We start from the raw sequence: 15,402 nt of genomic DNA, 5'->3' as shown, positions 1-15,402 counted from the left end.
TCTTCAGGAGTCATGTAAACCTCTTCTGCAGCACCTGCACCCAGTAGAAAGAAAAGAAAAAAAAAAAAAAAAGAGAGAGTTTAGAGCCACAGCTTTCCCCGAGGTACCGTAGAGGCAGAATAAGCAATGCCGCTGCTGAATCCATTCTGCCACAGAAGAGAGAGAGTTTCCTTTCTAGCACCATCATTTAATAACAGAACGGAAAGTTAGGAAATAGCAAGAAATCAAATGGCTTCATTTGCAGTAACCGATTCAGCATTCTCAAGATGGACAGAGGTGGCAGAAACACACAGACACTATCAGGCCGATACAGTACAGTGCACTCCAACGGAGCGCACTGTTAACCCGCCACTGGACACGCGTTTTCCCTTACCCCTTATTCAGTAAGGGGCCAAAAACGCGCGTCCATTCCGCCGAACCTAATAGCGCCCTCAACATGCAAATGCATGTTGATGGCCCTATTGGTTATTCCCGTGCGATTCACAAAGCAAAATGTGCAGCCAAGCTGCACATTTTGCTTTCAGAAATTAGCACCTACCCAAAAGGTAGGTGCTAATTTCTTCGGGCACCAGGAAAGTGCACAGAAAAGCAGTAAAAACGGATTTTCTGTGCACCCTCCGACTTAATATCATGGCGATATTAAGTCGGAGGTCCCGAAGGGTAAAAAAAAAGAAAAAAAAAATTTGAAGTAGGCCCGCGGCTGTCGGGTTGAAAACCGGACGCTCAATTTTGCCGGCATCCGGTTTCCGAGCCCGTGGCTGTCAGCGGGCTCGAGAACAGATGCCGGCAAAATTGAGCGTCGGCTGTCAAACCCACTGACAGCTGTCGCTCTGTTCCAAAAGGAGGCGCTAGCGATGCACTAGTGTCCCTAGTGCCGGGCCTCATTTAAATACAGAATCGTGCGCGCACAGGAGAGTGGCCTGTTCGCCCGCTCTCCCGCAGACTTTACTGAATCGTATGTAGGAAAAGCTACTGAAAACTCAGTTTTACAATTTTTTCCTGAATGGTGATGAAGTCATCTCCTCTGATTTCTTCTGAGTTTTATTACGCATTTAAAAACTGCCTGGCCTCTCACCCCAAAAAGTCATGTAAAATATATTACCTGGAAAATATTTACTACATGCAAATTGATTTTGAAGACCCTCGAAATACATTACCTCTGATCTGCGGGCTTCCATTCTGAACTGTTGTGGTGAGAAAGGGACTAAGGTCCACCTTTGGTGGCCTTACAGGTTTCTTTGGAGGAGGACCAAGAGCCTGAATGGAGGGAAGGGGTCTAGTTTGAGGACGCTGGCTCTCCCTGACACCAGATTTTCTTTTGCTGGCGGACTCTATAGAATGCGAGACGAGAAAGGAATTTACCCTATTATGGGAAACTGAAAATCCCAGAGCAATTCACGAGATGTTGACTTCAGTAAATCCCCACAATTACTTAAAAATGACAAAACGTCGCCCCCATTTCTTACTGACCTTGCATATTGACAGCAAGGTTTCCTGCTGGGTAGGAGATAAATGGTTAATTATTGGCATGCAGTTTTGTCCTCCCTGGGACATACATTTTGAAGACGTAGGCATGTTGCCATGCAAAATGCTGGTAACGGGCGTCCTGACAGGCATCATCTGTGCTCATTTTTACCTCAAAAGCTTGAGTTAGCATTTGGCAAAAAAGCTCTCGCACTGTGGACCCAAGGAGAAATAAGCTCCAAGATACCTGCTTGCATGTACCAGCTCTTCTGCGCAAAGCTTTCGTTCAGTGCTTCCAGACCCTCTCCTGGAGGCACGCCTAACCAGTTGGGTTTTCAGGATTGCCGCAATGAATATGCATGAGATAGATTTGCATGCCGGAGGTCTCCAGTGTTTGCCAATCTCTCATGAATATTCTTTATGGAAATTCTGAAAAACTAAACTGATTAGGGAGGGCTAGGAAGCCCTGCTTTAGTTTTCATGCAGCTTATGGTTAGGAGGGAAAACGTTCCACAAGAAAACTGAAGCAAAAAGTGCTTAAGACCTCTCCTGGGAAAAAAAAAAACCTGCAGAAAATGGCATGCGGTGCATTTAAAAGTTTTACAGTACAATATTCAAGAAATGGCAATGACAGGAGCAGAACAGTACAATGTGTCAAAAATAAGGTGTACATGTAGTATATAATTTAAGACTGCAATGAGGCACACAGAAAATAACTAAAAATACAATTGCTTTCTACCCTTGCCGTCCGGATTTTTCTTTCCCTAAAAAACAAAATTCTGTCCTCTCTTTCTTGTGCAGTAACTCCTAACTCCTTTAACTGATTCCCTGCCATTCCTCTCCTCTATTTCACATCTCTTCCACCTTTCCTGTACCAACTCCTCTTATCTTTCTCTGACTATTCTGTGCCCTCTGTCACCTTTACCCACAGCGATGGCAGCCAAGGCACGCTCACTGCCCCTTCTCCTTTCTAAACTCTGCGCCACCGACGCATCCTGGTGGTTGCGCCTTGCTGTTTGGGAGAGCCGGATGGCCTGGGAGGGAGACTTGTTTTATCGTATCTGCTTTCCTGGGGTGCGTTTTAAAGCGGGAATAATGTTAACTCCAATTTGAAGAGTCCAATACAAGAAAAATACAAAAAAAACCACCAAAAAACCCCTTTTCAGGCATCATTACTTTTCCCTGATTCACTAAGGCTGCTCTAATTAATTATCTTTGTGCTTTTGGAAAATTCACCTTAAAATGACTTGAGGAATGTAGTTTTAAGGCCTGGGAGGCCAAATATGAAAGTGATTCCAGGTGCATCCTGTCTTTCCATCCGTGCAGATGAATTTTACCTTGATGCCTACCTTGCGAACATCCAGACGTCACCGTGGGCACGTGAAGGAGATTTTTTGCAATTTCTGTCTTGGCAGGGGTCGGGAGGTGCAGAAGGAGAGCACCAGAGCCTTTCGCGAGCCTCCTCACGTGACCCTCTGCGGGGCGGGCCGGCTCCAAGGTGCGGGCCCGCCTTCGCGGCTGCTCCACCAGCGCGCCCTCGTCCAGGGAGGAAGCCGTTTTCCAGATCTGCAGCGTGTACCTGAAGGTGCTGGGGTCCACCCGATCCGCAGGGTCTCTCACGGCCGTCTCCCAACTCTGCAGCTTGGAGGCTGGCGGCTGCGCCGGCCCGCCGAGCCCGGGCAGAGCGCCTCCGGCGGGGGCGGCCTCCCTCCTCCGGGCTGCTGCGCTCGCCGTCAGCCCTGGAGCACTGCCGGCGGCTCGGGCAGCGCAGGAAGGTGCGGGCTGGGGTTTCCCAGGCCGGAGGGGGCGCGCGTGGCTTTCTGGGGGACCCGAGCGGACCCCTTGAGTGGGAGGGCTGGGGTCAGGTTCGCCACTCCCACGGCTGCCCTGCGCCTGCCAAGCGCTCCCTGGGAGACGACTGGTTGGGTCCAGCACAGCATTTTGAAACCTGGCCTGAAGTGATTTGAAGTCCGTAGGCATTTCCTCCTCCTATAATACAATTGGACAAAATGTGTTTTACAATGTGCTATGTACAAAGACCAAAACAGCCTTCTACTTTTTAGCAGAGAATTTTTTTTTACCCGTCTTTCATGATTCATATGGAGGAATTTCTAAAAATATATATAGCAAAAGCACTAAATCCAATTATATCCCTTTTATCGAGCAAAGTATGTTCAAGTTCAATAGAAAATAAATTAGGAACCCTTTCAAACCGAATGCAAAACTAAAATGACGACTTGCTTGAAGTTCAAATTCTGCACTGCTTGGTGATCCAGCCTGGCAGCGCTTGGAGTCTGTTCCTACTATTTCTAAGGGGGGGAGACTAATGCCTTGGTCAATGTCACTTGACACATGAAAGAAACAGAAACACTATAAAAAAGTTTCAAATGACAAACACAAGAAATTCCATGCTCGGTCACACCAATAATTCATTGTACAACAGCCAGTCCGGGTCATCCGGAAGTACCTGGAAAAAAATCAACCCCCCCCCCTCCCACCACCTTTACCAGCTCTAAAGTGCTACCAGGTATGTGCAGCGCTGCACAGTAGGGGCAAGCATGTCAACTTTTGTTTATTTTCATACGTTTTGTTTGTATCATTTTCCAATTATAATTCTGTTTGTAGTGAACACTGAGCTACTGCTCACTAAAACAGAAAAAAATAATGTTGTGTATTTTAGTGTGGTTTCATTTATAAAACATGAGACTATATAGACAGACAATGTTGCTGACATGTTTGTCATTTCCCTACTGTACAATAAGAGGTGGTCCCTGCTCCATGGAGCTTACAATCTAGCCAAGACAAAATGCATGACAAAGGAGGCCATGGGGAGTGCATGCTCTGAAATGAATGCACCGATACCAGTCTGTTTCCATGATGATCTCCCCAGAAATTTGGAGAACACAAAGTCTGTCTGGCCAATAATTATTTATTTATGGACATGTCCTCAAACTTTGGCCAAACATTTTTTTTTAAAGTCAGTTATACCAGCAGCTTTAATAACCACATTTCTTGGCAAAAAAAAAATAAAAATTCCATAGGCTGTGTACAGAAATGTGCATTGTGTGTGTGTGGTTTTTTTTGTTTGGTTTTTTTTTAATCGTGTCAGGCTTCGTGTCAGGGCCCCCAGCAGGAAATTTTGTTTTTCCCACGGTTCAGGGTTTTTGGGGTTTGTTTGGGGTTTTTTTTTTTGGGGGGGGGGGGGCCCAATTTTCAGGTTAGTGTGTGCTAATGGGTTAAAGTTAGTGCATACTAATGGGAGTTAGTGTGCACTAACCCGAAAACAAGTTTTGCTGAAATTTCAGAAAAATTCCATTCGTTGTTTGGTTCCCCAGAACCATACCAAATTAGGCAATTTCACTTGTTTGGCAATTGAGAGCTTTCTTTTTCTTATACATACATTAAGCAGAAGGATTTGAAATATTTTTTAAATCAAATTTCCCATGTTAACTTTTTCAGTGAAGAAATTTGGAATTGTAAGATTGCTTCTCAATTTATTCTTGTTTACTAGTCTTCTGGCAGAATAGTGGCCAATACCTGTGTTTTGGGGAATTTTTTTTTTTTTTTTTACTATGATAAGGACTTTCATTTTCAGTTTTTATTTTGCCTGCAAATTTCAATGCTAGAACAACAACAACAAAAAACTCAGAAGAAAAATGACTTTTCCATTGATTTTTCTCCTGCATTATATCAAAGTTATTTTTCTACTAATTTTTTTTTTTTTTTTGTTAGGGCAGTTCAGTTTGAGGGGGGGATCTGATAGAGGTCTACAAAATCATGAAAGGACTTGAACAGGTTAATGTAATTAGGTTATTTATTCTCTTAGAAGGACTAGGGAGCACTCCATGAAGTTAGCAAGTAGTAAGCAAGTAGCTCATTTAAGACAAATCAAAGAAAATTCTCCCACTCAGAGCATAGTTAAACTCTGGAATTCATTGCCAGAGGATGTGGTTATGGCAGTTAATGTAACTGGGTTTAAAACAGGTTTGGATAAGTTCCTAGAGGAAAAGTCCATGAAGTGCTGTTACTCAGTAAGGAAAATTATTTCTAGATGCAGCATTTAGTGTTTGGGTACATGCCAGGTACTTGTAACTTGAACTGGCCACTGTTGGAAACAGGGTGCAGAGCTTGATGGGCCCTTGCTCTGACCCATTACGGCACCTCTTATGGACTATTGAAACTCCATGCAAAATAAAGCACGAAACGAATGTCCCGATATATGGAGGATTCAGTACGGTTCTCAACAATTTTCTTGGATATAATAAGTGAAATTTTAATTTAAACTCTATTATGGAGGTTGGGAATGTTTTGGGGGGGTCGCTGGGCAGTTCTACAGTGACATCTAGTATGTTCCAGTGCAAAAGAAATGCTAAAGTTAACTGACAACAGCTCTTGGATCGCAATCTAATTTTCCAGTCTGATGGGCAAATTCACCGAATGCTCTCTTGAATTTGAAAGTGAGGCTGCTCCTCTAACCTCTCAATGAGGTGCACGGACAAAGACGATTTATATTTAGAATTAGTTCGCACCTACGTAAGTTACATTCAGGTATGGTCGATAGTACTGGCTTGTCCCCCCCCCCTCAAGCGTTTACAATCCCTTGTAAGAGGGCGAAGTGGTGCGGTGGTCCCAGGGAGCATCAGTAGGATCTGAACCTTGGCTTCCGGTTCGAAGCAGCAGGCTGCAGGCTGCCCACCCACAACAGAGCCCCCCCCCCCCCCCCAAACCCAAGCTCCCTCTTAAAAGTGCTGCACCATTGAATGGACTCTAACCCTGTGCAGATTCACAGCGCTTGCCTTCAGCACTTCCACGTTTCCCAGGCGGCAGGGACTACCCCAGGCTCCTTGCCAGCATTTTGCAGCTTATCTCCTGCTCAGGGTAAGATCGCCGAAGCCCTGCACCTTTCCAGGGTTTACTTTCTACGCCCCGCAGATTGATCAGGGGTCGGGCACCCAGGCACGGACTTCGATCTCCCTGGGAGGGGGGAGGGGATCGAGAGGAGCTAAGAAGCCGAGCGCTTTCAAACTCGGATCGCCTGAGAGCAACTCCCCAAAGGAGCAGGCGCGAGCCTCTGATCTTGTAATGCAGAGGAGAAAAGTTCGGCGGAGCTAAGGACCATCCACCCGGCTGCACGCGCTCAGTCCCCGGCTGCACGCGCTCAGTCCCTCCGAGCCTCCTCCTCCTTACCCTCTGCACGGCCGTCCTCATCCTGCAGTCTGCTGCACCACCGCCGCTCCCCCCCCCCGTTACTTCCGACGGGTGCGGGGCGAGCTCATGACGCGTCTTGGAACCGATTTTCTCCCGCGCCACCGGGAGTGGCAGGAGCCCTGCACTTTAGGACTCCAGGTGGCTGCACCTGGGTCCCAGGACACAGCCTGAACCTGCAAAGGCTCCTCAGCCGGGGGGGGAGGGCTGCAGGACGTTTGGGCTTCCTGATTAATCAGCCTTGCCTCTCTGCCTCTCGTTCCTTCCCCTGCCGCTTGCCCATTTCCACCTGTGCTTAGTTAAAGAGCAGCTCACCTGCCCTTCCTCCTGTTTGGCTTTTTTTTTTTTTTGCAAATATTTTCCCTAGATTACTCTATGGAATTTAAATAACCTACAGTTCTCTTTACGATGTGCCCCTTCAAATACAACACTCTTTATGAAGTGGATCTTAAATCATCCTGTGAAGATAATTATTTTCAATGAACTTTTTCGTGTATTTTGACGAGCAACTAAATAAACTCTAAGATTTAAAATCAAATAAGTGTACTACTTTCATGATTAAAAATCCTCAACTACTTTGACAGGATGATATTTCTTTCAACCAGTTTTTCTTGAACTGTAACTAAGCAATGATATGACATATTATGATTGCTGGGATAGTTCACTTAAATATGCAGCAAACTAAGTTATCCAGCAAGTTTGTAGCCTTTTTGTGGTTCGTGATCTTAATTATCTTTTAGTTCATGTTTTATTACTGTAACACAGTATTTCTTCCTGATATGTTCTGTAGTTTGATCTCATAATTGATGGTTTTATATTATGTCTGGTTTTATGTTTTCTTCATTACTGGTTGCCTGTCTTTTTTTTTCTGTTATGGTATTTTTAAATTCTAACAGTGATGTCATATTGGATAGTTTTATTGTTTTACCATTGTCATAGAGATTTTACTCTGGTTTAAGTTTGGTGTCATGTTGGATTTTATTTTTCAGGTGTTATGCTAATGTCTTTACTGTTAATATTACTGTCTTGAATTTGTGCATTTTATAAGTATCTTTTTTTTTTTTGTAACTTGCCTTCAGTTAAAAGAGGAAAAGTGAAAATAAATATAGGGATGGTACACATTGTGCATATGTGCTGGCATACACCCAGATACAAAACCATTTTATAACTTGCACATGTTATAAAACAGCCTGATTACATGCACATGTGTGCCTAACTTTAAGGAGTCATGCACCTATGCTTGGAAATCCTGCTTCTACTATGTAAGTCAGGGAATCTTCTAACAGGTACATGTCCACGCCATTGCCAATTTCACCAGTTCACTCAGTTAACAGCTACGTCCTCCAAACGTCTCTGGTTGAATAGCTTACACTCCCCACCCACCCCCAGTTATTCCAGACTTTTAAAACCCCTCAGGTTTGGCTAGGCATGTATTTTTTTAAACTTACCACCCCTAGCAGCAGGGGGATGTGGGCACGTGCCCAACCACATAAGTATTTATGCGCACACCCTGAAATGCCCATGATCCGCCCAGCCCATGCTCGCATCCTGCCTCTATTGAAAACGTTTGAGATGCGCGCACAGCTGGAGATATGTGTGCATCGGGGTGGCTTTTAAAATTCGGTGGGCGCTCGTGAGGTTGACTTGTGCATGGATCTCCTAATTTTGGCGCGCGCTGGGATTTTAAACTCTTATCTCAAAATGTATAATGACCTTCTTTCGTGTAAGGTTTATTTTTTGACCCTGCTCAGTGAGAACCAGCCTCTGTTTCTATCTGCCACACTTTATATTCCCCCTCCAAAAGTCATCCCGGCCACCACAGCACCGGTCCTTAAGCCAGGGACTACAAATCTCAGCTCCGTCTGGAACTTGTCTGATGGGGATCCTAAATCCAGCCATTAGGTGTTGCCATTGTGTGATGACCAAGACTCTTCCCCCTCCCCCCAACATGATCTATGAGTGCTTCCTCTGCAGCATCCCCAGCCCACCAAGGACTTGGATTGGGAATCTAACCTAAGTCCGCCCGTGGTCACTGCTGAGCTACCGGATTGGCCCCTGCAGTCATTCTGTGATATTTTAGGGGGACAGATAAGACAGAAGATCATTTTAGTGCTATTTTCACAGATACGGTCTTGCGTTGTCATCATTCATTTTTTCCATATTTTAAAATCTTTTCAGAAAAAAAACTTGGGCACAAAATCTATAAAACAAGAACATAAAATGTAAGACACAAATGAAGGGAAACTCTATAAAGGAAAAAATTATAATGTAAAAAGATTGGGGAGGGAGTTGTGCTTAATTGGTGAAGGTATTAATATATTATCGTTTCACCACATGCACATCGATCTTTGATAGTGTGGGACACAATTTACTTTTGAACCTTTACCCACCCCTCTGATGTCTTCTGAATTATCTTCTATTTGTGTACCCAGAGAAAAGGACGCGATCTGGCAGCTGTAAATGTGAATTGCCGTCGGTGATTAGTTCCATCAAAATGTTTCTATAGTTCTGGTATTCGGAAATAGCAATGTGAAAGCAAACTTTTAGTTTTATTTATTTTAGAGAGTGGTGCATTTTATTTTATTTTAAAAACCATAATCAGGGGGGGGGGGGGGGGGCTGGCGGCACGGCGAGAGTTCAGTCACGAGGGACGGACAGACAAAGTTTATACTGTTAGGATTATGTCTTCTTATCTCATGACTGCAGCCCAGAAAAAAATTATACATAGGATCAGTAAAGGTTCCAGTCCTGAGTTAAAAGGATAAAATACAGTTGATCGGACTAAACTGTAAGGACAAAACTCGGTCCTCCTTGATCTTGTCATGGGTCGGATAAACGCTACGGTTAGATACCTCGATCGATTTTGTTTCTTTCGATTTTGTGATCAAAACAAAAAGAAAATAGGCCCAGGATTGCCCAGTAATCTGGTTCCATGATGCCATGGCATAACTCAGCTAACTTTCTAATTGTTCAGCACGTGTTGCTGTCTGTGATACCTGTGACATAGCCATGAACGTGGAAAAAGTACGGCACTGCTGTATGCGAGCTGCTTCTCTAAAGTCATCCATATCTTGTTTTAAGGCCCTGGTTGGGCAATTCAGCCTACTCTGCCCTATGACCAGCAGCTCTGAGAAAGGGTGTGGTGTGTGTATATATATTACTGCAGAAAATGTGAAGAGGGAGCCTAGATCAGTGAGGCAGGCCAGACCTTAAAGGCACACGGCCAAATACCAAGGAGATGCTTGCATGGGGGAGCACTTTTCGGACCCAGATCACTGCCTCAATGATGGTTAAAGGAAAATTTAAAATAATTCAGGAATGCAAGGCTTTTGAAGTTAAAATGATCAGACATTGTGGAAATGACATGAAAGAACAAAGAGCTAGGTTTCTTAACCGGTTATGAAACCTAAAATTACAGTGCCTGTCACTTCCTGAGAGCCCATCAATGCTCCCCTTCCCCTGTGCACGAGCATTCGCATGCCTGCCTTTAATGATTCACTTACACTTTCCATATAAAACTAGTGTGGTGCCCGTGTCAGTCCACTCGAATGCACGGGAATAAAGACTGACAGAAAAAACAGGGTGGTACATTTTTCTTGAACTAAATACATTTCTTGACGAGCTTTTGGGAGCTATTACTTCCTTCCTCGGGTCAGCTGAGAATAAGGAAAAGACATACTCAGAAAATATAAGTGACTCACGAAAGGCATTCCAAGGACGGGGGGGGCGTTCTTCACATTTTTTGCATTGAATAATATCTTGAAGGAGGAGCGTGAGTAGGACCTGAAGCAAAAATGAGCAAAAAAAAAAAAAACCAAGCTTCTCAGAAACTCAGAACAAAAAACGACACGTACCCAGGCTCGATTTGGGCACAAGACAACTTAGGCAACTGACACCGATTTTGATAGGTGCTGGAGCATTGCCAACGCTGCCATCCTCTAGGCCTGCCGATGACTTCCTTTTTTCTTTGGCCGCACCCGAGCACTTCAGCTAAGTTGAGCCCCGAGGCCTGTGAGCCTGTGTGCACTCGCGGGACCCGACAGAATCCCCGCCTCCTGTTCCCAGAGAAACCCCTGTCAGGGGCAGAGCTTCTCAGGGGGGTGTGAGCACGTGTGCCTGCTCACGGGCCCTGTGCCTTTCGCTGGATAAAGAGGAAATCATTGATAAACCAAGGGGAGGAGGAGGAAGGGGGGGGGGTGTAAGATCTGGGAAGGGGCTCCACCTGCTACCATGATTTCTGAGGGGAGCGCCTACAGTTATCTAAGTTTTAAATCCAGCCCTGCACATTACCCTTGCAATGTAGCAAACTACCACCTAGATTCATCATTTTGTTATAAATTTCACATGAATAATGTTTGCGTTTAAAAAAAAAAAAAAAAAAAAAGGGTGTGGTTAGGGTAATGTTTGAGTTACCGCATACGTATGCTGAGAGAGACAGACAGACAGACAGACTTTTTATAAGGCTTTCATGTTAGTCATCTATTTATACCACTGTAGGATGGTGAGCTAGTAAGTCGGGGAGAGGTTTAGGAGTGGCCAAGGGTTTGGGGGCCAGTTTTACATGCGCAGTCAGAGGTAGGAACAGCACAGTACACACCAGTGAAGATCTGATGTGATTTGGAATGAGGAAAGCTACACAGAGATGAGATTTGTACAATGTGCTCTCGCGATATTAAGTCAAAGGAACAAAAAGGAAGAGAATGTTTAAAAAATAAATTAAAAAAAAAATAAAAATGTGGCAGTGGTTAGATTAGAAAAAGGGACACTCAATTAATGAGCGACCATTATTGTAAGCGGTACAATAATGCGTAAAATTGAGCGTCCATTTTTCCTAACCCACTGACAGCCACATCTGCTGAGAAGGCACTAGGGGCACACAATTTCCTCTGGTGCCTCTATTTAACTACGGCAGCCGATTTTTAAATATTAAAATAGGGCGTCCCGGAGAGGTTGATTGGCGTGCTTTAGGAGAGTGGGGGCTCAATCATGAGTGCCTGTTTTGCCTGCGCCGATATTGCCTCGGCCTGAGAGGAGGAATTGGATGAAGGCTCTTCCTACACTGCCCCTGTCTGAGGCGTGTTCTCCTCAGCCCTGCTGAAAATACATGCGGATTCCTGCAGCACGCACTACCTTTAACTGGACCGTGAGAAAGCTTTCCCGGAGGCATGGTTAGGTCAGGGTGATGACAGCGCACATACACAACACTTTCAAAAGTATACTTGTTATTTTACCTTTGGCTGCCCATAAAAAAAAAAAAAAAAAAAGAAAATAGGGAGAGAAAATGTGGTGCTTTTAACTCGTATACCTTACATTCATTTTGAAAGAGAAACAAGGCAAGGTAGCTTCCCCTCCCCCCACCCTTGAAAATTAGCATAGCACAATATGCCAAAAGCACCAGTGGGCCATGCCCTTAGCTCTTTTGATTGCCGTAATTAAAAATGTTTATCTGCAGAAGGGGAATTAAACATTTTGAACCATAGAAAACCTCTCTGGCTTCTCTTGAACCTTATTCACTGGAGAGGCAGGTGGTTTTCCTCTCTTCTTTGCTGTTGATGGGTGGGGGATGAGGGGGAGGGGGTTAAAGGCAGATGCCTCCACTCAACTGTGGTTCCTCTCTCCTTGGGCAGGTGGATGGAAGTAGAAAACCCGTCTGAGCCAGCTGCTCTCCCTGTATGGGCCGGGTGGGGGACGATGGCCTTATCCCTAGTATTACTCTGCTATAGCAGGAGTGCAGGGGAAGACAGAAGCAGGTATCCTGCTCATCCATGGTTTACCTCTTTGTCATGCAGGTGGGTAGGCGGCAGATGTCCCCACTTATCCCCAGCTCCCCTTTGCTCTGTTAGGACACTCAGGGAAGGAGAAGGCGCATGAGCTTTGCTTATGCCTGATTTCTCCCCTTCATCAGCTGTCAGATGAAGGGGATGGGGTGAGGAGGTTGGAGGCACCAATGGCTGTCTTGCGTCATGCCCTGCGATGTCCCCAAAGGGACACATACACCCCCAGCTTGAGAACCAGAGTGTAATCGATGATCCAGCTTAGTCTGGTTAAGACTTAAAAAATTGACAAACTCTGTCAGTACGGTAAGTCATAAATGAAAAGCATTTGAAACCTTGATAGATTTGAATCTGGTACATATTTATACATAGAGCCAACAGAGATGGGCTGTACTCAGTTGCACTGTGCAAAGGATAACCACTAACTAACTAAGGCAAGCGCAGTTATAATAAACTTAAAGTGCAGGCATTTTGCAGCTCCTGGTTTTAGATACACAGACTTACCAGCATTAGTACTGCTTTCACAGGAGGAAAAAAGGCTGGGTTCCTCATGCTGATATCTGAACCTGTGAGCTTCAAGTGGAACAGATGTTACTTAACGGCTAATGCCTTGGAGCCTGTTTCATCAAGCGTTTTCTCCCATGCTGGGTCCACATGAAAAAAACACACCAGTAATCAACCCCTTAGACAGCAAAGCTAGATAACTTTTCCTTGAAAAGCAGGCTTTAGAGCCCAGACAATTATCATCATCATCATCGGCATGCAAAGCATGCATTGAAGAATTTGCAAAATGTGTAGTCAATAGGCCTATTTATAGGCAGGGTTGCAATACCACATTTAACGCAGTAGAGGGTAATCTTGTCCTTAAGGCCTGTTTCGTTTAAGAGGTAATTATCAAGAAATCAACATGGGCAACTTTGTTCAATGTATGCATATTCAAATAGATTACTAAACAAAAGGAGTTTCTATTTAGAACTGCTGTTGAAATGTGTGCTATGTGTTTTACCAAAAAGAACAAAAATGATTCCTAACTTCAGAATTAAATTGTGTCTGTATTCATCCAGGGTGCAGCTGCACCTTGAGCATTTTATTTTATTTCTTATCCTTTTGAAACACCTGACTCCTAAGACTCTAGGCATCATACATATTGGAAGGAGACGCATGAAAAAACATACAGACAATACTGCACAATATCATAAATCAAATAATCTTCTATCAAGCATAATAAAATACAAACATCTAAAACAAAAAAATAAAAATAAAAGTTAATATACAATAAATAACTAACATTAAAGCAATTAATATACCAGAGGTCAGAAATTATGATTACAACTCTATAGCCAAACCCTTTCTTAGGCAAAAACCTAACCGGACATAAGAATAATAAGAAATTGCCATACTGGGTCAGCCCAAGGGTCCATCAAGCCCAGCATCCTGTTTCCAACAATGGCCAATCCAGGTTACAATTACCTGGCAAGTACCCAAACAGTAAATAGATCTCATGCTACTAATGGCAGTGCCTATTCTCTAAGTCAACTTCCTTAATAGCAGTTTAAGAACTTCTCCAGAAATTTATCAAAACCTTTTCTAAACCCAGCTACATTATTCCAGAGCTTAATAGTGCATTGAGTGAAAAATAATTTTCTCCAATTTGTTTTAGATGAGCTACTTGCTAACTTCCTGGAGTGTCCCCTAGTCCGTCTCTTATCTGAAAGAGTAAACCAATTTACATTTACCTGTTCTAGCCCTCTCATGATCTTAAAGACCTCTATCATATCACCCCTTAGCAGTCTCTTCTCCAAGCTGAATAACCCTAACCTCTTTAGCCTTTCCTCATAGCGATTGCTATCCCTGGGAGTGAGTAAAAGAAATGTATCTACTTTATGGGATCTGCCAAGTACTTGTGACCCGGACTGGTGGTCACTGTCTGTGACAGGATGCTTCAATGGATCTTGGTCTTAGCCAGCATGGCATTTCTGTGTCCCTAGGAGCTGCTATGCTGTGGAGGTTGTGACAATGTTTACAGCATTACTAACTGGTTCCTACACAAAAATCGATCAAGCTCTTTCTATTCATCTAGCAGCTCTGGAATATTTTTTGCCAGAAGTGGTTCTCCTGAAGGAAAGGTGTTCAGATGGGTCAAGAACAGCACATGTTGATAAGTCGCAGCTATTGCTAGTGGGGAGACTATTGCTGATTTGGGTAAAATCGATTGAGCTCCTAAATAAATTACATTGGAGTTGCTCTGAAAGGCTATTTCTAGGCTGGAGGTGAGGGTGCTAAGGAGCAAATGTACTAAAGTGTACTAACATTGGCTGTTAACTCATGAATATGCAGTGTGTGTTGTGTGTACTTGTGGCCTATTTAATGATATGCAAATGATACTTTATGTATGCATGATGTCACAGAAATTTAACTATAACTCCTTGAGATGTAGTTAAGGTTTTTGTACTAACGCATCTGTGAAGCACTTTACACATATACTTTTTTACTGTGCTAATAGGTAATGAGCTATTTTAGATAGTTTTAATTCTCATTATCTCATTAGTAAGAACGTGCTTTCATTTTTAATGACACTGCCTATGTCGTTTCATTTTGTTTCAAAATTGAAACAATAGTTTAAAAAAAAATTTGTTTAAAAATTTTGTTTTAGCGCACACTAATACAACTCAAAAAAATGTGCACTAAATGGACATTGTGGGCCCAATATTCAAAGATATCCAGTTATCCGGATATTACATATCTGGATAACTTAGAATGGGTATTTAGCAGCACAGCTGTGCTGCTGAATGTAACCAGATAAGTTCTGGTTATCTGGATAAGTTATATTCAGATACCTTTAGGCCTACTATTGAACAGATCTAACTTATTCAGTTAACTTATTAAGGTTGAATATAGGTACTTATGTGGTTAAGATAACTGGATATGTAGCACCACGCCATCTGCCAATTCCCCATTT

The 15,402-nt window shown here is 43.6% G+C and overlaps 1 protein-coding gene across 8 annotated transcripts in view; it reads right to left on the bottom strand.

The window, feature by feature from the left end:
* The window catches only part of FYB2 (FYN binding protein 2), a 59,389-nt gene extending 50,233 nt beyond the window's left edge, over positions 1 to 9,156 (bottom strand). For 5 of the 8 annotated variants that reach the window (XM_029618194.1, XM_029618198.1, XM_029618195.1 and 2 more), the window contains exons 1-4: positions 6,652 to 6,931; positions 2,802 to 3,453; positions 1,158 to 1,331; positions 1 to 34 (exon numbers count right to left, since the gene is read on the bottom strand). In XM_029618194.1, coding sequence (XP_029474054.1) covers positions 1 to 34; positions 1,158 to 1,331; positions 2,802 to 3,453; positions 6,652 to 6,672 — 881 coding nt within the window. In that variant the 5' untranslated portion in view covers positions 6,673 to 6,931. Of the gene's footprint in view, positions 35 to 1,157; positions 1,332 to 2,700; positions 3,454 to 6,651; positions 6,932 to 9,041 lie in introns of those variants that run through there. The other 3 variants (XM_029618197.1, XM_029618196.1, XM_029618201.1) reach the window with 3 other exon arrangements.
* Between the last annotated feature and the right edge of the window lie 6,246 nt (positions 9,157 to 15,402).

The sequence above is a fragment of the Rhinatrema bivittatum genome, chromosome 10 (assembly GCF_901001135.1).
Source record: "Rhinatrema bivittatum chromosome 10, aRhiBiv1.1, whole genome shotgun sequence".
NCBI classification, from domain to species: Eukaryota; Metazoa; Chordata; class Amphibia; order Gymnophiona; family Rhinatrematidae; genus Rhinatrema; species Rhinatrema bivittatum.
Note: the sequence above shows the minus strand (reverse complement) of the source record. Positions and strands in the feature narration are given on the sequence as shown.